This window comes from Lentinus tigrinus (assembly GCF_003813185.1).
Source record: "Lentinus tigrinus ALCF2SS1-7 unplaced genomic scaffold L226scaffold_18, whole genome shotgun sequence".
In the NCBI taxonomy this organism is placed as follows: Eukaryota; Fungi; Basidiomycota; class Agaricomycetes; order Polyporales; family Polyporaceae; genus Lentinus; species Lentinus tigrinus.
In genome coordinates, this window is record NW_027137927.1 from 143,634 (window position 1) to 163,836 (window position 20,203).

Below are 20,203 nucleotides of genomic sequence, written 5' to 3' on the forward strand. Positions count from 1 at the left end.
TCAGTCTGCTGGTAATGTACAAGGAAATGATAGAGCAATACTGGCCGTGACAAGGTAGAAATCGAAATCTGCCGTCAACACGAAGATGTGAGTACCACCATCATCAGGCCAAAAGGTTTGCCGACGATGTTGTGAAGTCGGGAGCAAACTGAGATGAACGAAACAGGTTGGGCGAGATGTCGTCGTGCCTCAATGGCGTGCGGGGGATGAACGAAGGACAACGGAGAACCGAGGCAGATGGAAAGTAGGAATGATATATTAGAATACATAACGTACAGTTGCCTCATGATACACCTCTAGTGAGTCCATGCCATCCGCGAAGGTAATGCAATGAAAGTGCCACAGCTCAGGGTCGTCTGCTACTTGGACGACATGGCGTAGCCGGTTGTGTCAAGGACTTGTTTGCCGCATATTGCACATACACCTCGCTTGTACGCGCAGCCTGGGGTACATATGAGCAGTGAGCACGCAGTCGACCAGGACAACATTTCATAAGGTCGACTTACCATGACAATACTTGGCCTTGTTCTGCGTCACTGTGGACTTGCAATCCTTACATTTACCTTGATATGGCTATGCATCTTGTCAGTACAGTCGTCACAGCGACATACAGGCACACCGGACGCACCTGAAACCTGTTCTTGGAACTCCCTGGTCTGCTCAAGAGCTTGTTCTCTCCCACCTTCCGCGACCCTTCCTTGATAGCCTGAGATGTTGACTTGAACGGATCAGGCGCAGCAAGTTTCGACGTTTTCTGCAGCAGACGTAGTGTTAGCACTTATAGCAAAAGGTCCGAGAAGAATGTGCTTACACTCTCGCACTTCTTGCAGACCATGGTGGTGGGTATGAGCAGAGATGAGATGAGAAGCTGGGACGACGCAGGCACCATGAACAGACGGGGCTTACGTAAGCAAAAGGAAGCGCCCGTTGTATGACGCGCCGACGTGGACTTGGCCCGGTGCTCTGCGCTGCAGACGTGCAGGACTGTCTCTCGCTTTCAACCTCTTCCTCACCCGTGCCATGCGTGCACACCGCTGACGAGCACACAACGACTGGCCAACATATATCGACGAACAACGACATGGCTTTCCCACTTCCCACCCACCTACCCCGCAAGAAGGATGCGCGCGATGTTTCAACTCAGATCCTCACAAAGATATCGGAGACCTCGTCGAAGACTTTGAATGCTCAGCTGGCATCTTCGTGGGTAGCAGAGCTGGATGATACCATAAAGGCGACGAAGGTGTGTGTTGTCAGACTGCGTCAAGGTCATGTAACGCTCAGTGCCCAAGTCCAGACTCGCATCCATGAGCGCATAGCTGGCGACCTCCCCAACTTTGAGCGGCAACTCGCGACCTCAGTGTCTGTCCAAGAACGCCTCCAGTCGCTCTCGCGCAATGTCGATACTCTGAGCGAGAGCATATCCCATCCGCAAGTGAGCCGCCTCGCACTATGACCTTTGGTTCGAGCTGAACGCGTTAAAGTCAGGTCTAATTCCCAACTTGGTCACCACGCTCGCAAGCCACGCTGCACTCGCGCAAGAGAATGCGGACGTGCGCGCACAACATGCTGCACTCGCTCACTTGCTTCGATGTAGGAATGAGCTGCGGCACCTGACGGGTCTGGTTCAGAAGGCCGAACTCGCGGACGCCACAAGAGCATCCTCATCGCTGGGCAAGTGTATCGACGATGCGCCGGAGCCGCTCGCGAAGAGTGAGGTCATGGCAGATATGAAGGTACGCCCCGCTCTATCACTGCTCTAATGCGGACATAACGTGAAACATCAACAGCGGAAATCGACTGCGCTGCGCAATCGAACGGAAGAGCAACTTTTGGATGCTTACTCGCGAAGCATCGTAGTTTCTCAGTCCGAGGTTGTTGTCAAACCGTACGTCCAGGCAGTTCTACCTCGTCGACAAATCAACGGCAGTTGGGCCCCCAGTATGCTCCCACAAGACAACATCGACACTACCATTCGTCTTCCCGATGTCCTGGCATCCATGACTCCTGCAGCCCTCTCCATGCATCTTGCGACACTCCGACGCGACATCACGACACACTGCATTGAGTATACCATGAAACAGCCGATCCAAATATACCAGACGGATACGACGGGCCTCACGGGAACGTCGCAGTACAAGCTCTCTATGCAGCGAGCGCCACCCGGAGTTGAGGATCTTTCCCTGCGCCTGGCAAATCTGACCACTGTCATGGCATTTCTGCACTCCCACCTCTTCCCGCACCTCCCTCCTGCAGAACGTACCTCGTTCCCTCTCTCCCTATGTGCTCCCATCCGTTCTGCCATCTTGAACCAACTCCTCCTACCGAACCTTCCTTCTACGCTGTCGAAGCTGCCTGACTTCCTCAGTCTTGCGAAGCAAGCCGCCCAGCTGGAGGACGAGGTGGTAATCCAGATGCTTGGCGACAACGGGGCGGACCGTAGCATCAAGTCATGGGTAGACAATGTCGGCCTACACTACGAGCGCAAGCGTCGGGCTGCCATCCTTGACCGAGCACGCGCGATTGTTGTAAGCCCACCTGACGATAGCACCACGTTCCGCGTCGAGGTCCCTCTGATCGTCGAGAACGTACCCATTCCGGTCAATCTGGTAGACAAGCCGGTAACTAATGGCAAACACCCGGAACCTGTGGCCGCCGACGACGATGCATGGGGCTTCGGGGACGAGTCACCCAGTCAGGGAAATGAGACTTCGAGCCAGAGCGACGAGACTTCAACGGACGAATGGGGCTTCGACGACGACATCGATCCGGAACCCACACCCGAGCCGGAACCGGTTCCAGAGCCGTCAAAAGCGTCCGTACCTGAATCATCCACAGGCACGGAGGACTCGACCGAAGACGACCCTTGGGGGTGGAATGATGACACTGAGCCAACAGAGCCGGACGACGGATCTGCTTGGGACGACGCTTGGGACGAGAAGCCTTCAGCACCTGAGCCGGTCCCACCCAGCCCCGCGCCAAAGCCCGCGAAAGGTCTCGAGAAGCGGTTCGGAGGCAAGAGCGTTCCAAATTCTCCAGCATTTCCTCCGCCCCAGAGCCCAGCTGCTCCCGTACACTCCTCTCCGCCACCGCCACCGCCTGTCGCTAGCAGGAAGACTAAGCACACGCCAGTACCTCCCCCGCTGCTCATTCCAGCTACCGAGACCTACGCTGTATCTGGACGCACGAAGGATCTCCTCCAGCTTGTTGAAGACGTCCTACGCGAGGGTGCAGAGCTTGTGTCTTCCGGGATCTTGGGTGGTACGCCGGGGAGCGTCATCATGCAGGCCGCGCCTATGGCCCTGGAGCTGTTCCGAGCCCTTGTCCCAGTAACGAACGCCACGGTACTGAAGCAGTCCGCCAAGGAGCCTATGCGGTTCTCGAACGATTGCTTGTTCGTCAGCCACGAATTGAGGCGGATCGCGATGGGCTTGACTGGGCCGAAGGCGAGTGCGAGAGGCAAGCTGGAAGAAGGCATGGAGAGACTGAGAGTGCTTGCGGATAGCTGGTTCGAGGAGACGATTGTGAGTCCTTCGGTTGTCCTTGAGCTGCTGACGTGCTGAGCGTCTCTCTCAGGCTCGGGAGGAGAGGTTGATCGATGAGCTGCTAGACCACGCGAAGGGCTTCATCGATACAACTCATCAAGAGCGATATGACGAATGTGAGGGTGCTGTGAACGGAGTCCTGCAGCGCATCCGCCGAGTCGCGCCGCAGTGGAAGGTATAACTCTCGTCTTGGCTTTCCATCACCTGGCTGACTTGCGACTTGGAAGGCGGTTCTGACGAAGAGCAGATACTACGATGCACTGGGATCCATAGTGGAAGCCGCGCTATCACGTATCTTGGGGGACATCCTCGCTCTCGAGGACATCACTGAAGTCGAGTCACATCGGCTGAGTGAACTCTGTCACATCCTGAATGCCCTGGAAGGCCTCTTCATGGAGGATCCCGAGCAGCCGTCCTTCGTCGTCTCGCACGTGCCTTCGTGGCTCAAATTCTCGTACCTTTCCGAGCTTCTGGTTCGTCATCTCCTCCCATTCCTTTGCGGCTATTGCTTACCCCGTATGCTCTTGTAGGAGGCGTCCATCGCGGACATATCGTATTTGTTCGAGGAGGGGGCGCTGGTGGACTTCGAGATCGAGGAGCTTGTGAAGCTTGTTAAGGCGCTGTTCGCGGACACGCCGCTGAGGGCGAACACGATCACCAAACTTCAGCAGGGACATCCCGTCCGCGGATCATGATGCATGCATCCATGCATACCCCCCCGCCTTCCCATCTTCTCCTTGGCGCCGTATGCTCCCTTCCATCCGTAGTGTACTCGCATGTATCTATGTGGTTTTATTCTATCTGGATCGCCTCCTGCAGCTGGATCCAGGGGTCAAAATGTGTGCGACTGTGCGTTCGAGGGCGGAGATGGCGAAGGGCTGGAGCATGCCAGAGCGTCTGCACTTGGTCAGATCACGCGAGTAGCGCACGGACCACCCTCCACAAGGACGACCAGCGCTTACAGTGCTCCTCGCTCTCTTCTCTTTCCTCGTCGACCATATACCCCCCGAATTGCGGTCAATATCGTACATATGGCCGAGGTAGAGGTGAGCCCTACCGAGACTTCGGCCTGAAGGCGACTCTGACTCGTGGTTGTGCCGTGCAGGCGTTCGAGGTCGCACTCAAAGATGTAGTCAACGCGAAGCGGCTCTCGCAGACGAAGATGGACACCCTGACATCGGTCGCATTGAAGGGCATGAAGGTGCGTGGTGGAGTAGGCGCTGCGCGTTTTGAGGACACGCACTCGTCGCGAGCCCTGCCGTGCACGTGGGACTGACGGTCGTTGCCTGCACCAGGACGACACCCAGCTGGTGTCCATATTGTATCGGACGCACAAGGGGCTCTCTTCGAGCGCGAAGGTCTGGAGCCTGTACGCGTTTGATGCACTCGCGCGAGCAGCGCGTCATCAGGTGAACAAGAACCATATCGTCGCGGACGTGAATGCGGAAGAGGGGAATTGCGCGACGTTCCTGCTCAAGATACAGGGCGTCCTTGACGGGCTCTTTCGTGACCTGATCTCCTCGGGACTGAAGGTTAGTGTCGATGTCACGACTGACCTCTTGCACAAGCATACATAGTTGCTTCCGTTCGAGCTATCGCTACCGGTAGCCGGCCCGTCGTCGTTCTAGCAGTTCAGGAAACCCTCGTCCCTGTTCGAGGCGTTGCAGAATGTGTCGGTTGACGCTGGCGACCATACTGATCACATCTAACGTCTTGCAACGGGACATACTGGCCCATCGGTGTATATCGTGCGACCATCGCAACAGTATCTGCACAAAGCCGTTGATCGTCACCGCGCGCAAGTCGGTTTAACCATGGACAGCAGCTTGTGTAGCGGTGTATACTGACCTTTAGGTACCATGACGCGTTCTGAGAACGCGTCGCGTCGAGCTCATTGTCGATCATCACATGACGGGATTGTACTCTTCCTTCTGGCTCGTGGTGATTAAGAAGCTGCGTCCTGACGATAACCTTACGCCGACCTGCAGGAGAAGGCCAAGAAGATCCTAGACATCTGGACGAAGCAGAACACGTTCTCTTCGGCCGTGTTATCACCTCTGTTCGCGATGCTGCAGGAGGCAGAGAACGAGAAAGGTGCTTATGCTTTGTCTAATTGGTTCGCTAAGTACATCTTCCTATGCAATCCATTCATTTGCCACCATCGGAATCTGAAATCGTGAGATACGAACTGAAATATGGTTTTGTCCGCGTCAGAACCCGACAAAGGAAACCAATCAGCGATTCTGTGGCCTATCGTGCCCAGTGCGCCCGCCGTCCCTTCCGTACCGGTAGCCCCGCCCTCTGTCGCGCCCGTTGCCCTCCCAGATGTACAATCAACACTACTGGCGCTGCTCAGTCAGACAGTAAGCGCAGCTAGCTACCCCCCAGCACCGACGAGGTAAGGCAACCCTCCATCCATCCGTAACAAATTTGCTCAGATCTCTTCAGCCAATCGGCACCACCACCACCGAATAGCGTTGTCGCCGTTCCGCCTGCGCCGGTCCCTGCTTTGGACGCCAATCAGCTCGCGCTGCTGCAACAGCTGGCTCACGCCGCGCAGGGAAATGCAGCTACTTCGCAGCCAGTACCTGTACCCGCATCCGTAGTGCCATCATTGACTACACCAAATGCCGTGCCTGTAGTACTTGGCGGGCCCCCGCAGCCTCAGCCTCTGCCGTATCGAGATGATCGTTACGGTCCTCACAATGCGCTTGCGCCTCGTAGCGAGTCAGAGCAGCAGATGCAGCAGCAGTATGCTGGCGGGCACGGTCCGCCAGACCGCCCCGGGGGCTATCCCCGCGAGGACTACTATGACCAGAACCAGAACCAGAACTTCCCGGACTACGCCCACGCGAACGAGTATCCCACACACGATCCCCGTCGTGGCGGTGCCCGAGGCGGATATCGCGACCGCGGCGGCCCCGGGCGAGGGCGAGGGCGCGGGAGGTGGGATCGTGACGAACGTGGAGGCCCGAGCGAGTACAACCAAAACCGAGACAGAAACAGAGACTTCGAGGCTCAGGGAGGTAGTGGCCCGTATGACCCTCGTGGCAGGCGCAGCAGCCGCTCACGCAGCCCGCCCGGCCGCTTCCGCAATGGAGGGTTGCAGGGGCAGAACCGACGGGGCGCGCGCCCGTACAGTCCCCCGCGGCGTCCGCTGTACCAAGATGGCCAGCGGAGCCCAAGGCACGCGTATGGACCAGGGCCTGACGCGAACACGGCTGCCGGCTTGGACGAGTTCGGACGCGAGTTGAGGCCGCCCACTCCGAGCGTCGCTGGCTCGGATGTTGGTGAGCAGCCGGGCAGACCGCGCAGCGACTCCTCCATCCCGCCTCGCTCTACGTCGGTCACTGCATCTGACCCTGGCTCTGCTGCGCTCGAGAACGCAGCTGCTCAGCTTCGTGGTCCCCATTATCCCCAGTCGTATCCAGATCAGCAACCCCGATCGTATGGCATCCCCTCGGAACCTTCTACGTCCACCTCCATTTCTGCTTCCGCCTCGCTGTCCCCATCCTCCTCGACGCGTCCGCTTGGTGCTTCTGCCTCTGCACAGGGAAGCGTCGGGCTGGATGCGTTCGACCGTGCGTCTTTTAATCCCTCGCAGCCCGAGTCATGGGCCGCACTCGGGGAAGCGTGGATGGTCACGCATGGATCCATGCCCTCGCAGGAGGAGCTCATGCAGTTTGTCATGGGTGGCGTGTCTCTTCCGCAGTCCGCCTCTGCCTCTAGTGCAGGTCCAAGCCAGAACGGGTACGATAGCAGAGGTCCAGCGTCGTCGCCAACGCGAAGCCGAGAAGCGTACGACGAACAGGAGGGCTGGCAGGGTCAGGACGAAGATCGGCAGTGGACCCCGAATCGCGGGTATGGACAGCGTGGAGGCTGGCGTGGACGTGGTGGCGATGGAGGAGGCCGTGGGGGGTATGGCAGAGGGAGGGGTGGAGGAGAGTTCGGACGCGGCGGGTACGGGGAGGGACGTGGTGGATATGGGGAAGGCCGCGATGGACGCGGTGGCTATGGTGGTGGAGGCGGAGATGGACGAGGACGAGGACGTGGACGTGGACGAGGAGACTATGGACGCGGCGGATACGATCAAGGTTCAAGTTCGAATGCCCGCGGCGACTACGGACATGGCCCACGACGCGGCGGTGGACGCGGAGATTTCCATGGACGCGACGAATACGGACACGGATATGGACGTGGGGAATACGGCCCTGGTCCTAGTCCTGGGTATGGCAACGGCAACGCCCGGGGCGCGTATAGCGCGGGTGGGGGAAGCGGACGGGGGTACGGTCCCGGATACAATGACTACCAGGAGACAGACGCTGTCACCCTCACTGGGAGTGGGAACGACGGAGATGGTGCTTCGTGGCCGGACGAGTCACAGCAGCGCCATCAGCAGCCTGCATGGCAGGCTCCCCAGAATATGGCGACGGATCAGGACGTGGGAGGAAGTGGAGGGGGCGGTAGTGGCAGTGCTCCATCGACGGGCAAGATGCAGAAGGTTGGGGACAGATGGGTTTTCGTTCGCGGAGCTGCATAACGCTTCTTGCTTGGTTCTTCTCCTGTACATCCCATCGTCATCGGTCTCCTCAGCATCATTAACGTACATAGACATGTAGCCACGTTACGTTCCGGACAGTTCTGTTTTTCTCTCTTCAACTCATACACTCTGCTCTGCATGCTCATTGTCCATACCCGTCAGCTCATACCCATATCGCTCCGAGTTTGGTCGTCTGATGCGGCCGGTGTCTGCGTCGGGCGGGCCATACACAACGCGGGCGGTGTGAGGCAGGTTGGAGAACGGATTTGGCCAGTATATGAGGTAGCAAATTGTTGCGGAGGCAATACCTATGAGGCTGCCAACTATCACATCCTCTTTGTGATGTCGCTGTAAGTGCGAAATGAGTCGGAGGCATGTCAAGGTCAGAGTTACGGTTTGCGACGGGGCTTACGTAGTCTTCCATGCGAGATATAGCGACCCATGTCGCAAAAGCGAGCGGGAGAAGAGACAGAGTTAGCCTTGCGAGCTTGCTGCCGAGGAACGACCCGCCAGGCACATGTTGCGTCAGACACCACGCCCCGGTGATGCCTGCAATCCATAGGGAGAGGAAGGTCATCCCTGCGAAGGCTGTTGATGAGTGCCCGGATGGGAAGGAACGGCGGCCATCCAGCACAGATTCTGCCTTCCTGTGGGGCTGGGAGTGAACGCCTATTAGCGCTTCGACGGACTAAGAACGTACCCTGCGCATGCTTTGAGGGCTTTGTCCCATTTGCAACGGTCAAGGAAATCCGGTCGCAAGCGACCTAGCGGAGCTCTATCACCATCGAGTACTAGTAGCGTAAGTGCTCCGAGATCAACTTACCTACTCTGTTCTTCAGGGCTTCGGTAACTACTGCGCACAACCCCCTGGATAGACATCACGGTGAGTCCTGGGCGAGTCATCCAAGGCATGAGGACAACCTTCCAGAGTAGAGCGCAAGGAGGCTATGGTGCACCTCATGGGCAGAGCGGCGTAGGAATCCGACGACGACGGTGACACCGATGGGTATGATGAACGCCAGCGTCCAATTCAAGTCGCCGCCAATCCTTGAGCGCAGTTGAGATTAGCCCAACATGACCGCAGAATGCGTGAACACCTACTGGTTCTGTCGATGTTTGTGGTCTATGAGCGTATCCTTCGTGCTGAAGTCGCGCTCAAAAGGTGGAAGGTTCTTGATTAACCACCCGGCAAACCACATCAAGCTGGAGATTGCCCTATCCCAATAGTTGGAGTAGGTCGATGGTGATGCGCTAGTGATGGTTAGTCTTACCAGTCAACCAAGTATGCACGGTCCACGAATTCAAAGCTGTCTCGGTGGAAATATCCCGTCAAGCTGCTTGGCAGGCCGGGAATGAATGAACTTCGTGACATGTTGACAGTCTCTAGAGAAGCGATTTCAACGTCAGATTATATCCGACTCATGAAGTTGGTCAAAGGACCCAACTACAACACGTATCCGAGGCGTCCTGACGAGCCCGAGGTCAAGGTGGGAACCAAGAGCGAGAAGCGCCTAAAGGCCAGCGCAGCGCAAACACGCGATAAGTCACGCGTGACTGAGCGTGAATGTGACTCTAGGCTCTGGCGCTTCGATCGCGTCGCGTACTGTCTGCTGACCCACCACGATCCCCCCGGGCCTCTCCCTCTGTCTTCCTTTCCCTCTCTCTCCCTCATCATGCCTCCCGCGTCGAAGGCATCAAAAGCCAAGGGACAGAAATCTATAACATCCTTCTTCAACCAGCCTAAGAAGAACGGCAAGCCCAGCGACGACAAAGTCGACAACGACAAGTCGGATGACGAACTACCTGCTGACGACAAGCCAGTGGATGACGATCCCTCCGACCCCGACGCAGGAGATGCTGACGAGGAGCAGGCTAAAGGTAGTGCTATCGAGAACTCAGACCTCCCACCCATCCATGACATCCCCGCCATATTCTCCAACCTCGTCTCCCGCATCCCCGAGATCAAAGGCGTAGCAGAGCACCTGAAGGGCCGCAAGATGCGAGTCGCGACTATGTGTTCAGGCACGGAGTCTCCGCTGCTGGCGTTGAATCTCATCACACACTACATCTCTGAACAATTCGGTGTGTCACTCGAATGGGAACACGTTTTCTCCTGCGAGATCGAGCCATTCAAACAGGCGTATATCGAGAGGAACTTCCAACCTCCGATCCTGTTCCGTGATGTATGTGAGCTAGGCGAGGATGAAGCGTGAGTGGCCACAGTCCTGGTTCGACTGCTCGTGTGTTGACCTCCATTAGGACCACCGCGTATGGTGGACTGGCACCCGTCCCGGGTGATGTCGACCTGCTGGTCGCGGGAACCTCATGCGTCGACTATTCGAATCTCAATAACGAGAAGCAAGACATCGACGCGAACGGTGAATCTGGCAGGACATTCCGTGGCATGATGTCTTGGGTCAAGAACCATCGTCCTCCATTAGTCATTCTGGAGAACGTCTGCAGCGCGCCTTGGGATAAGGTGGTCGACTACTTTGAGCGCAACGGGTACAGTGCCGAGTATTTGCGCGTGGACACGAAGACGTTCTACATCCCCCACACGCGAACGCGTGTTTACCTCCTCGCGGTTGACCAAAAACGCTCCAACCTTCCCGACGTGTGGAAGAGCAGGCTACAGAAGCTGAAGCGCCCGGCGTCGTCGACTCTCGACGCCTTCCTTCTCCCCACAGACGACCCTCGCATTCATCAGGCAAGGCAGAAGCTAGCAAACGAAGCGTACAACGCGGTTGGTGTTACCAGGGGCCGGACCGATTGGGGTCGTTGCGAGAGTCGTCATCAGCGGGCGCGGTTGGAAGAGCAGCTTGGTACCAAACGTCCACTCACGAGTTGGGAAGAAGGTACGTTGATCAGAGTTTGTGAGAGAGTTTCAACTTAACATGCTGTCTTCAGGCGGTTTCTGCAAGTTACCCGACTTTGCTTGGAACGACTGGGGTGTCGGCCAAGTCGAACGTGTTTGGGACCTCATGGATATCAGTCTCTTGCGTTCCGCGAAGAAAGGCGTTGATCCGTCATTCAAGACGTACGTTCTTGTCAAGATATGGTGAGGCGTTACTGACTCTGTTGTGTCCATTAGACAAGTCTGGAATCTTTCTCAGAACGTCGACCGTTCGACGGGTTCCAGCAAGCCTGGCATCTGTCCCTGCTTGACCCCCTCCATGATTCCTTACATCACTAATCGTGGAGGACCTATGGTCGGCCTTGAAGCACTGTCAATGCAAGGCCTCCCCGTGAACGAGCTTTTGCTCACTCGTGAGACGGAGGACCAGCTCGCCGACCTTGCCGGTAACGCGATGTCAACGACTGTGGTTGGTGCTTGCATCCTCTCCGCTCTGGTCATCGGTAGGAAGCTCCTCAAAGATGGCTCGGACGACAGAACATACGAGCAGCACCACGAGGACTCCATGGCCGTAGACGACTCGAAGCATAAGGACCACGATATCGTCATGGAGGTTGACACGCCGGCCACGGACGTCGAGTCGCACATCGCGGGCGAGGAGCAACTTGAGCAAAAACCGTTGAACTTGGCTGCGTCCGTGTCGAAGCTGTCGCTGGAGGGGCTCCTGGAGGAGGCACACCGCAGTGCGCGTCTGTGCATCTGCGAGGGTCGCAAGGATATGACGGACCGGACTCTTCAACGTTGTGCTGACTGCGACTCGACAGCGTGTGTCAAGTGCGGCGGACGTCCGGAGCACAACTACGAGCCCATTGACCTCACGGTACACCCACGTCTGTCACCCTCCACTTTCGAGAAGGACTTGAAGGCCATCCTCCCTATGTCCCTCACGCTTTCAGACGTCTCGGAAGAGCTTCTCAACAAGCTCGCTGAGTCGAACGACATGGAGACTTCTGGGTCGCGTTGGACTGGGTGGCGTGCCGCAGTCCTGCGGGCGGTCGAGCATGAGCTCAGGTTTGTAGAGCCGAAGCGGCAGGAGACATGGTCAGTCGTCTACCAGTCGCCCTCGGGGAAGCTGGAGCTGTCCCTCCATCCTAAGCAGCCCGAGTGGCGGCTCTTCGCCTTCCCTGAGGAAGATGAACCTGCAAACGCGGAGATCCGGAAGCTGCTCGAGCTTCCTGTTGGCCGTTTCGTTTGCTCGAACGGTCTCTTCTCTGGACGCTGGGAGTTCGCTTTCCCGTCTGTCGCCAAGGTAGACATCACTATTGAGGGTAGCAGCGAGCTCGTCCCATCATGGGAGCAGAAGCTCGGTCTGACGGGCGAGGAGTTCAGGAACAAGCAGGTGCACGCGCGGCTCGAGGTCAGCGTGCCCGAGAGTGAACGCTCCCTTTTCGACCGTGATATCTCGGGCGTGTACACACTCATTGACAAGTGCGGTACAGCGAACTCAGCGCTGCACAAGCGTGAGCAATCGGCCCAGGACGGTAATCTTCCCCCGATCTTCTTGCTCCTCGACCCGACCCGCTGTGGTGAGCCGAGCGGTGATTCGTTCGTGTTCTCTACGAGCACCCGGCGATACGAGTATGGCGAGAGCCGACCCATTATTGCGATGCTGGAGCCGAAGTGGCGGCAGTCGGACATCGAGGGTACGCAGAGCGTGAAATGCTCCATCCCTTGTAAGTGGGTTCAGGCATCGGCAGTGAAGTTGACTGTAAGTCTTCCGTTGTGGTTTATACGTCGCGGGATATACTAACCCGCACTTGCCAAGCCTGCATCTGGAAAGGATGCTATCTTCGCCACACCCGCCGATGGTATATCTATCGATGTCACCCAAGACGCGTGCCAGAGTGCCACGGCGCTCCTTGTCTGCCGCGTTCCTTTGGGCGAGCAGGCTGGCGCCGAGTGGCCCCGCGGTAACTGGGTAGAAGTCGACAAGGTCCATGAACGGTCTACCTTCAAGTCGCTCGCGTGGCTCGTGGAGCGCATTCGCAACATTGATGGCCAGTTTAACACCTGGCAGACGGTGGAGTGCGGCAATGGTCATATCAACTGTCACCGCTGCGCGCCCGTGTCGCCCGACATACGCTGGACGAAGGTCAAGAAGCGGATTGCTGCCTTTGAGGACACCATCCAGGCCGGGGAGTACGAGCGTAGCTTGAAGCGTCGTCCCGCACCATTTGTCACGCAGCTGAAGCTTGACGAAAACGGTCTTGGTATCGTCCGCATCGGTGTCAATATCACCTCGCTCATGCACCGTGCTCTCTCCCGTCTCCCCACTGCTGGGCGCACGGAGCCCGCATCTCTCTCGTGGCGCTTGGATACCGACTTCACGCCTGCCGTCAAGCTCACCTTCCCCAAGTTCAAGCTCGCCAGCAACAGGCAAGACTCCGAGCATGCGCAACCCCCGAGCTTCACCAAGCCGCTTCGTCCCGAACAGCTCCGCTCGCTCACCTGGATGCTTCAGCAAGAGTCGAAGAGCGCTCCTCCGTTCATTGAGGAGGAGATCTCGGAGGCGATTCTCGAGCCTCTCGGCTGGCGTGCGGAGGGCCGTGCTCAGCGTCCTCATCATATCCGCGGCGGTGTTCTCGCCGACGAGGTCGGGTATGGCAAGACCGCGATCTCCCTCGGGCTCATTGATTGCGCTGCGGCGGACGTGAAGAAGGAGTTCAAGCACTTCAGAGACATGAAGGGCTACATCGCGACGAAGGCTACACTCATCATCGTCCCGCCACACTTGACGCGCCAGTGGGAGTCTGAGGTCCGCAAGTTCACGGGCAAGAAGTTCACGGTCCAAACGCTGCACACCGCTTCGAATGTCAACTCTCTCAAGATCGAGGACGTGATGGAGGCTGACATCGTCATCGTCGCATCAAACCTGTTCCGTAGTCAGGTGTACCAGGACAACCTCGAGGCGTTCGCGGGTGCGGGCGAGATGCCGATCCAGGATGGACGATTCTTCGACGCGCGGCTAGAGATTACGCTTAAGGGTTTGCAGGAGCAGGTTGAGCGGTTGAGAGACGAAGACCAGGGTGCTTCCGCGTTCATGGAGCAGATCAAGCAAGGCCGCAAAATCGGTAAGTTTCTTCTCGGTTTATATGCATTACGCTGAACTCATACTTTCATGTAGACGAGGCGGCGCAGCTCTTTGTTCCTACGAAGCGTCTCAAGGGCAAGTCGTATCGTGACGCGGCCGAGGACGAGGGTAAGCAATCCAAGGCGAAGGAGGGTTCCGATGAAGATTTAGCTGCGTCGAAACCCAAGAAGGCGTCTGCTCCCAAACCGTCCTCTTCCAAGGCCGGACTTTCGAAGAACGTCAGCCCTCGAACTGGCTTGAGTGTCGAGGTCGTCATCCCTGTCCCTCCCAAGCGTCGGGCGTCCCCGGCTTCCAGCGTCGCCACCGCACCACCTACATCTGAGGCTGAGCCAGACGAAGAGTCTGACGCTCCTCGTACTCGACGTGCCGTCAAGCGGAAGGCCATTGTCATCTCTGACGACGAGGAGAGCGAGGAGGAGGCCCCCAAGAAAAAGGGCAAGGGCAAGGCTGTTGCGAAGAAGCGCCCCGCGAAGCGTTCCAAGGCCTCTGACGACTCTGACTACGAGGGGTCAGACTTCGAGGCGAGTGAAGATGAAGATGATGATGAGGACGAGGAGCTGGACGCCGAGACGTTTGATGAGTCCGATGAAGAGGAAGAGAAGCCGAAGAAGGGCAAGGCGAAAGCGAAGCCAAAAGCAAAGACAGCTCCGAAGAAGCGCGCCCCCGCGAAGAAGGCTAAGTCCGCCCCAACCACGTCCGAGTCTGAAGACGCTATGGACGTCGACGCGGAAGACGATGAGGAGTCGAAACCTGTCGGCAAAGGCAAGAAGCAGCCCGCGAAGAAGCGCAAGACCGAGGCCAAGCCGCCGAAGGAGAAGAAGCGGCGTGAGGACTCGGATCCCTGGAAGCTGAAGTCGGCTGCGGTGAGAAGGGACTGGACACAGATGCAGGCGCCGCCGCTGGAGATGTTCCACTTCGCGCGGAAGATCGTTGACGAGTACACCTACCTCGATGGCAAGGTGCTGTCGATGGTGACGAGCCTAAAGGCAGAGCGACACTGGGTCCTGTCTGGCACGCCGCCAATCCATGACTTCGGTGCGCTGAAGACCATCTCGGCCTTCCTCAACATTCATCTCGGTATCGACGACGACAACGAGGGCCAGTCATTGCAGGTCAAGAAGCGCAAGCGCGAGCAGACAGGTACGTACACGTCTTGTCCCTTGCTGACTGAATGCTGACATCCGCGTGCAGCTGTCGAGAAGTTCCACTCCTTCCGCGAAGTTCACAGTTGGGAATGGCACGCACATCGTCATCAGCTTGGCCAGACATTCCTGAACCAGTTCGTCCGACAGGTGAGTACAAGCCAAACGTCTGATATCCCGCGTCCTTGACCAATACGGTGCAGAATGTCGCCGAGATCGACGAGATATCGTGGGGACAGGAAATTCAGAAGGTCGTCTTACCGGCTGCTGAACGCGCTATCTACCTTGAGCTTGAGCACTATCTTCGTGCCATCGACATGACGGTCAAGCGGGGCAGGAAGAGCGAGAGCGATCGTGAGAAACGTCTCGCACAGGCCCTCGGGGACAGCAGGTGCGTACCGTTCGATATACCCTGAAGGCATCCGCTTATGGGAGGGACATAGTACTGCGGAGGAGGCGCTGCTCAAACGTTGCTCGCACTTCGAGCTTGAGACATCGGACAAGGAGAACGCGATGAAGGCTTGTGAGGTCATTGTGAAGGAGCGCAAGAAGCAGCTCGATGACTGTAAGAAGGAGCTGCTGAAGAAGCTGCACGACGCTGTCAAGATGGAGAAGAAGATCGGCAAGGTTCCTGAGGAGTCCCTCTTCCGCGAGTATGTCCGTGTTACCCGCACGGAAGGCGTGGGCGACAAAGACGCAACCGAAGCCGTCCAAGCTCTTCTTGACGAGGCGGCCGTCGGTGGTCCTCTCAAGCCTGCCACGAACAAGATCAGCGACGGGCTGAAGAAGGGCGCTCGCAAGGACGACTCAGATATCCCCAAGGCCATCAAGGACCTCATGTGGGACCATCGCGAGCAGACACACGAGATCCGACGCATCACCAAGGAGCTCGTTGGTCGCTTCCGCTCCCTGCGATACTTCACCGTTGTCCGTGACCTGCAGAGGCAAGCGGACGTGCCCCCGGTTGTCCACTGCCCAAGTTGCGACGCCAAGGAGGTCCCTGTCGAGAACATCGCCGTCCTCTCGTCCTGTGGTCACATGGGCTGCTACGAGTGTGTCAAGGCCTGCGCCGAGAGGGAGGAGTGCGTGTATGCTGCATCGGGTGCTTGTCGTGCGGCTGCTCGTGTCCTCAACGTCGTCAAGGGTGACACCCTCGGCGTCGACGATGAGGCGCGAGACGGCCGTGGTAAGCACTACGGGCTCAAGTTGGAGAAGGTCATTCACCTGATCAAGTACGTTAAAACCTGTGAACGCTTCTGTCTAACATGGCTAACTCGCTTGTCGCGTTCACAGGAAGACCATCCCAAAGCAGGAGCGCGTCCTCATCTTCGTCCAGTTCCCCGACCTCACTGCGAAGGTCGCTGAGGCGCTCCAGGCAAACGACATCGCCTTCCTCGAGATCAAGGGCTCCGCGTCGATGAAGAGCAAGAACCTCGAGAAGTTCCAGAACGACAGCAAAGAACGCGTCCTCCTGCTGAACGTCATGGACGAGAGCGCCAGCGGGGCGAACCTCACATCCGCCAACCACGCCATCTTCCTCTCGCCTCTCCTCGCGCCTACGCAGGAGATCTACGACGCGTGCGAGACGCAGGCGATCGGTCGTCTGAGGCGTTATGGCCAGGTGAAGCACGTCAATATATGGCGTTTCTTCAGCATGAACACGATCGATGTGGAGATCTACGAGCAGCGTACTAAGCAGAAAGTGGAGTAGATACGCACTGAGTATATAGGGATCTTTGTTGTTGTAGAGTGTACTGCGTTGTTTTCATACCCAATGTAATCATTATCTCATGTTTAATCCACGAAGGAAGTTAGGACCTGTTCAATTGCACTTCATAGCATCTGCTGGACGACAAAGGTACCTAACACTATGAATATCATCGCTCCCATTAGGGTCTGGACAGTACTCTACTGTGGACGCGACACAACGGAAACAATACTGACAAACACACGGAATGACCTCTATGGGGTATCGAGTCTAGATGTCTAGGGAAGACACATCTACCAAATCTAAATCTATCTATCGTCTAGTCTATCCTGGCTTGTCCGCGATCACGAACGACGGTCTCAAACCGCTCAGTGATCTCCACAGTAGGGCAGTCCAAGCATTCTATGTCCGGAAACATCGTGAGTATCGTGTCGACCATGGCGACGGCATCTACGGGCGCGTTCGGGACCTCTCCCAATGCCAAGGATCTCAACATCGTCTGCTGCCCGTCCGCACCGCTGCCGGTGGGAGGGAGCGCAGGGAGAGACAAGCTCTCCAGGCCGGGGAACGACTTCGCCACCACGCTATAAGCGACGGGAGTCAAACGGCTCTTCCACTCGGGGATATGTACCTCGGGATCGCACGCCCCGAGATCGAGGTGCGCGAGCGCGGGCCACCACTTCGGCAGTGTCTCGAGGTCTGCGTCGCTCATGTCTGGGTCCCGCAGCACAAAGCGCCGCAGGTGCTTCATGCGGGCCAGCGGGCTGAGGATGTCGAGGGTGTACCAATGCGGTGTCTGTTCTGGGCGCGAGGGGACGTCCAGCTCGTCCAAGTCCGTCCGGTCCTCGATGTGGAGGTCGCGCAGGCTCGTCGAAGCCTTCTGTGCGAGGAGGGCGAAGACGGGCTTCATGTAGGACGGCCCGCGGACACACTGGTCCATGTCGAGGTGCAGCTTGGTGAGGATTCCTGTCGGCAGGCGCGGGAGGATTGCCGAGACGAGGTCACCCCCGGTGCGGATGCTGAGCTCCTTCAGTACAGGGAAGCAGGAAACTCCCGGAGCCAGAGAATCGGTGAACACCTCCGCCTGCACGTGGCTGGCATGCACCTCAAGGGACTGGAGATGAGGAAGTGTCGCGATGGCAGCGAACGTCTCGGGCGCGAGGGTGCTGTTTCCGTGGATGGTGACGCTCCGGAGCTGGGTGAATGACGCGACAGCCGCGTTCAAGAGATCCGTCATGCGTCCCCGAACCTGCAACGAGCGGAGACCGGGGGCATACAGGTTGACCTCGTGAAGGAGCCGTGCAGCGGCGTTGCTCCTGTCCAGGACTTCCTGCGTGTCGCGGCTAAAGCCCACGTTCACGGAGACGTGCTGGAGGAAGGGAGACACCGCCCATTCGTGCGGAACCATGCAGCCTTGGAAGGAGAGCGCGAGGGACTCTAGCCTCGGGAAAACGGTAGGGAGCAGTTCTGCCGCAGGTGCGTTCCTTAGTCCGTCCTGGTGCGTGACCCTCTTGACACGGTCTGCGTATATGCGCGCCATGGAACGATCTGAGGTGACCTATGGCGAGTGAACGGTCAGCATGTCACCTTGCCCGAGCCGTTCGCGCAAGAATGATGTCTGATTGCTCTCAGCTGGACGCTGAACGCATACCGAGCATACTGCCGCTGTGATTCCATAAGCTCCGCAATGACCCGCACGGTGTTCCATGAACGTGCACACTACCCTAGTGTGCCCCTTCGCTACTGAGGGGCGAGCATGGGCATGCTCCTCAACATATTCTGTCACCTCTGCCGTGCACCCCCCGGGCGTCCGACGCCCTAAGGAACTGCGCACCTCGTACTAGTAGTGAATGAGCGAACGCACCTCGTCGACCTGCTTGGCCACCAACGCCAACAGCGGTCCCACCCCGTTCAACCGGTCCCACAGCCTGTCCAGCGCAGGATCCTTCCACGCTCTGCAGCATCGTGCCAGCTGTGCGTATGTCCATTTAGGCTCGGTTTTCGGGAGGTCGGCGCAGAAGTCGAAGATGAGCTGGAGGACTTCGTCTATGAGGAGCGCAGGGTGCATATCGACGACCTGGGCCGCGCCGTAGCCGGTGGGGGTGGGGAACGGGATGAAATGTTGGTGACTGGGGATAGATGCATGCTCGCAACAGTTTTGTTGACCGGTCACCGTGGCGGTCCTCGAGCGCAAAACACGCTCTCTGATCCGCCCAATTTTTGACAACGGACGGCTCCGATTGGCTGCTCGCTGCGGCCGCACTAACTTTCCGACATTTGAGCGACGTCTCCGTCTCGGGATAACAGCACGAACGTTCACAAAGTTTCAGGCAGACGGGCTAAACATGGGTATTCGGGGCAGCAGTCATATAGCATTGCACGGTCGAGGATGATACAGGTTCGTCATATGCGTACAGCGTGATACATAGCCAGAAAGCACATAGACCCGGACGCGCACAACTACTTAGACGACGGGGGGCTTGGTGCCGGGCTGGAACTGGTAGGTGAGCCCGCACTTGCCGCAGTACTGGCGGTCCTTGTGGAAGGCCATCTGACAACGCCGTCAGTTGCAGGTCTAGTGCCAGTGAGACGAAGAGAGTACGCACGAAGATACCAGCACCGCACTCGGCCGAAGGGCACTCACGACGGAGACGCTTGATCTTGCCGTCGGACTCCACCTTGTAGTACTTAAGGATGGACATCTTGACCTTCTTGCGCTTGTGCTTGATCTTCTTGGGGGTCTGGATATCGAACACGTTGAATATACGCTCCTTACAACGAACAAAACTAAGATGCACGTACGTTGTAGGTCTTCTTCTTGCGCTTCTTGGCACCACCACGAAGGCGGAGCACAAGGTGAAGGGTAGACTCCTTCTGAATGTTGTAGTCGCTGAGGGTGCGGCCATCCTCGAGCTGCTTGCCCGCGAAAATCAGGCGCTGCTGATCCGGGGGGATACTGAACGGCCAAGTAATGTCAGGAGTTTGTCACGAAGCTCACAAAGGAATGTACGCACCCCTCCTTGTCCTGGATCTTAGCCTTGACATTGTCGATAGTGTCCGAAGACTCGACCTCAAGGGTGATAGTCTTGCCCGTGAGGGTCTTTACGAAAATCTGCATGTCTAGGAGCAGGAACGGTGAGCTCAGCGTCGCAGACGTGGTACAATAACACAAGACTACTCACTTTTGGCCGCCTCTGTCTGTCCAACACGAGCTGGGCGGTGGAGTCGTCGACAAAAGCGAGTTCCTGGCTGAAGGACAGTCT

The 20,203-nt window shown here is 57.6% G+C and overlaps 7 protein-coding genes across 7 annotated transcripts; 3 read left to right on the forward strand and 4 right to left on the reverse strand.

The window, feature by feature from the left end:
- Positions 1 to 232: 232 nt before the first annotated feature.
- L226DRAFT_510668 (uncharacterized protein) lies at positions 233 to 851 on the reverse strand. The gene is made up of 4 exons (XM_067678267.1): positions 812 to 851; positions 629 to 754; positions 507 to 573; positions 233 to 442 (listed from the first exon to the last, which is right to left on the reverse strand). The coding sequence occupies exons 1-4, from the start codon at positions 833 to 835 to the stop codon at positions 360 to 362; spliced, it is 300 nt and encodes a 99-aa protein (XP_067533844.1). The 5' UTR covers positions 836 to 851; the 3' UTR covers positions 233 to 359.
- A 130-nt stretch (positions 852 to 981) lies between these two features.
- Positions 982 to 4,379, forward strand: L226DRAFT_510672 (uncharacterized protein). The gene is made up of 7 exons (XM_067678268.1): positions 982 to 1,243; positions 1,298 to 1,435; positions 1,485 to 1,736; positions 1,791 to 3,524; positions 3,577 to 3,720; positions 3,773 to 4,018; positions 4,076 to 4,379. Exons 1-7 carry the CDS (start codon positions 1,082 to 1,084, stop codon positions 4,238 to 4,240), a joined length of 2,841 nt encoding a protein of 946 aa, XP_067533845.1. The 5' UTR covers positions 982 to 1,081; the 3' UTR covers positions 4,241 to 4,379.
- Positions 4,380 to 4,534: 155 nt separating this feature from the next.
- On the forward strand, positions 4,535 to 8,402 carry L226DRAFT_536395 (uncharacterized protein). Its single transcript, XM_067681109.1, has 6 exons — positions 4,535 to 4,591; positions 4,651 to 4,746; positions 4,841 to 5,077; positions 5,534 to 5,639; positions 5,760 to 5,943; positions 5,994 to 8,402. The coding sequence occupies exons 1-6, from the start codon at positions 4,577 to 4,579 to the stop codon at positions 8,083 to 8,085; spliced, it is 2,730 nt and encodes a 909-aa protein (XP_067533846.1). The 5' UTR covers positions 4,535 to 4,576; the 3' UTR covers positions 8,086 to 8,402.
- On the reverse strand, positions 8,084 to 9,575 carry L226DRAFT_614189 (lipid phosphate phosphatase 1). Its single transcript, XM_067686597.1, has 8 exons — positions 9,531 to 9,575; positions 9,357 to 9,468; positions 9,187 to 9,300; positions 9,007 to 9,132; positions 8,909 to 8,952; positions 8,786 to 8,849; positions 8,498 to 8,732; positions 8,084 to 8,433 (listed from the first exon to the last, which is right to left on the reverse strand). The coding sequence occupies exons 2-8, from the start codon at positions 9,455 to 9,457 to the stop codon at positions 8,206 to 8,208; spliced, it is 912 nt and encodes a 303-aa protein (XP_067533847.1). The 5' UTR covers positions 9,458 to 9,468; positions 9,531 to 9,575; the 3' UTR covers positions 8,084 to 8,205.
- Positions 9,576 to 9,696: 121 nt separating this feature from the next.
- Positions 9,697 to 17,051, forward strand: L226DRAFT_489066 (uncharacterized protein). The gene is made up of 10 exons (XM_067677258.1): positions 9,697 to 10,294; positions 10,345 to 10,940; positions 10,993 to 11,122; positions 11,177 to 12,707; positions 12,765 to 14,070; positions 14,124 to 15,230; positions 15,282 to 15,382; positions 15,436 to 15,623; positions 15,676 to 16,464; positions 16,526 to 17,051. Exons 1-10 carry the CDS (start codon positions 9,759 to 9,761, stop codon positions 16,941 to 16,943), a joined length of 6,702 nt encoding a protein of 2,233 aa, XP_067533848.1. The 5' UTR covers positions 9,697 to 9,758; the 3' UTR covers positions 16,944 to 17,051.
- L226DRAFT_614191 (uncharacterized protein) lies at positions 17,048 to 19,063 on the reverse strand. Its single transcript, XM_067686598.1, has 2 exons — positions 18,805 to 19,063; positions 17,048 to 18,498 (listed from the first exon to the last, which is right to left on the reverse strand). The coding sequence occupies exons 1-2, from the start codon at positions 19,006 to 19,008 to the stop codon at positions 17,260 to 17,262; spliced, it is 1,443 nt and encodes a 480-aa protein (XP_067533849.1). The 5' UTR covers positions 19,009 to 19,063; the 3' UTR covers positions 17,048 to 17,259.
- A 341-nt stretch (positions 19,064 to 19,404) lies between these two features.
- L226DRAFT_465607 (ubiquitin/40s ribosomal protein S27a fusion) lies at positions 19,405 to 20,058 on the reverse strand (the record flags this gene model as incomplete). Its single annotated transcript, XM_067675931.1, has 4 exons — positions 19,405 to 19,491; positions 19,547 to 19,681; positions 19,743 to 19,896; positions 19,955 to 20,058. 4 exons carry the CDS (start codon positions 20,056 to 20,058, stop codon positions 19,405 to 19,407), a joined length of 480 nt encoding a protein of 159 aa, XP_067533850.1.
- Between the last annotated feature and the right edge of the window lie 145 nt (positions 20,059 to 20,203).

Bases quoted from the DNA above. Each gene is read 5' to 3' on its own strand.
- L226DRAFT_510668 (XM_067678267.1), bottom strand. From the start codon at position 835: ATGGTCTGCAAGAAGTGCGAGAGT. The intron at 755-811 runs GTAAGCACATTC...CGTCTGCTGCAG, and splicing joins TCTGCAAGAAGTGCGAGAGT to AAAACGTCGAAACTTGCTGC. The intron at 443-506 runs GTAAGTCGACCT...TATGTACCCCAG, and splicing joins CAAGGCCAAGTATTGTCATG to GCTGCGCGTACAAGCGAGGT.
- L226DRAFT_510672 (XM_067678268.1), top strand. From the start codon at position 1,082: ATGGCTTTCCCACTTCCCACCCACCTACCCCGCAAGAAGGATGCGCGC. The intron at 1,244-1,297 runs GTGTGTGTTGTC...GCCCAAGTCCAG, and splicing joins ATACCATAAAGGCGACGAAG to ACTCGCATCCATGAGCGCAT. The intron at 1,737-1,790 runs GTACGCCCCGCT...AAACATCAACAG, and splicing joins AGGTCATGGCAGATATGAAG to CGGAAATCGACTGCGCTGCG.
- L226DRAFT_536395 (XM_067681109.1), top strand. The intron at 5,640-5,759 runs GTGCTTATGCTT...TGTCCGCGTCAG, and splicing joins GGAGGCAGAGAACGAGAAAG to AACCCGACAAAGGAAACCAA. The intron at 5,944-5,993 runs GTAAGGCAACCC...AGATCTCTTCAG, and splicing joins TACCCCCCAGCACCGACGAG to CCAATCGGCACCACCACCAC.
- L226DRAFT_614189 (XM_067686597.1), bottom strand. From the start codon at position 9,457: ATGTCACGAAGTTCATTCATTCCCGGCCTGCCAAGCAGCTTGACGGGA. The intron at 8,953-9,006 runs GTTGTCCTCATG...ATGTCTATCCAG, and splicing joins CTTGCGCTCTACTCTGGAAG to GGGGTTGTGCGCAGTAGTTA. The intron at 8,434-8,497 runs GTAAGCCCCGTC...TCGCACTTACAG, and splicing joins TATCTCGCATGGAAGACTAC to CGACATCACAAAGAGGATGT.
- L226DRAFT_489066 (XM_067677258.1), top strand. From the start codon at position 9,759: ATGCCTCCCGCGTCGAAGGCATCAAAAGCCAAGGGACAGAAATCTATA. The intron at 15,624-15,675 runs GTGCGTACCGTT...GGAGGGACATAG, and splicing joins CAGGCCCTCGGGGACAGCAG to TACTGCGGAGGAGGCGCTGC. The intron at 16,465-16,525 runs GTACGTTAAAAC...TCGCGTTCACAG, and splicing joins AAGGTCATTCACCTGATCAA to GAAGACCATCCCAAAGCAGG.
- L226DRAFT_614191 (XM_067686598.1), bottom strand. From the start codon at position 19,008: ATGCACCCTGCGCTCCTCATAGACGAAGTCCTCCAGCTCATCTTCGAC. The intron at 18,499-18,804 runs GTGCGTTCGCTC...CACTCGCCATAG, and splicing joins TGGCCAAGCAGGTCGACGAG to GTCACCTCAGATCGTTCCAT.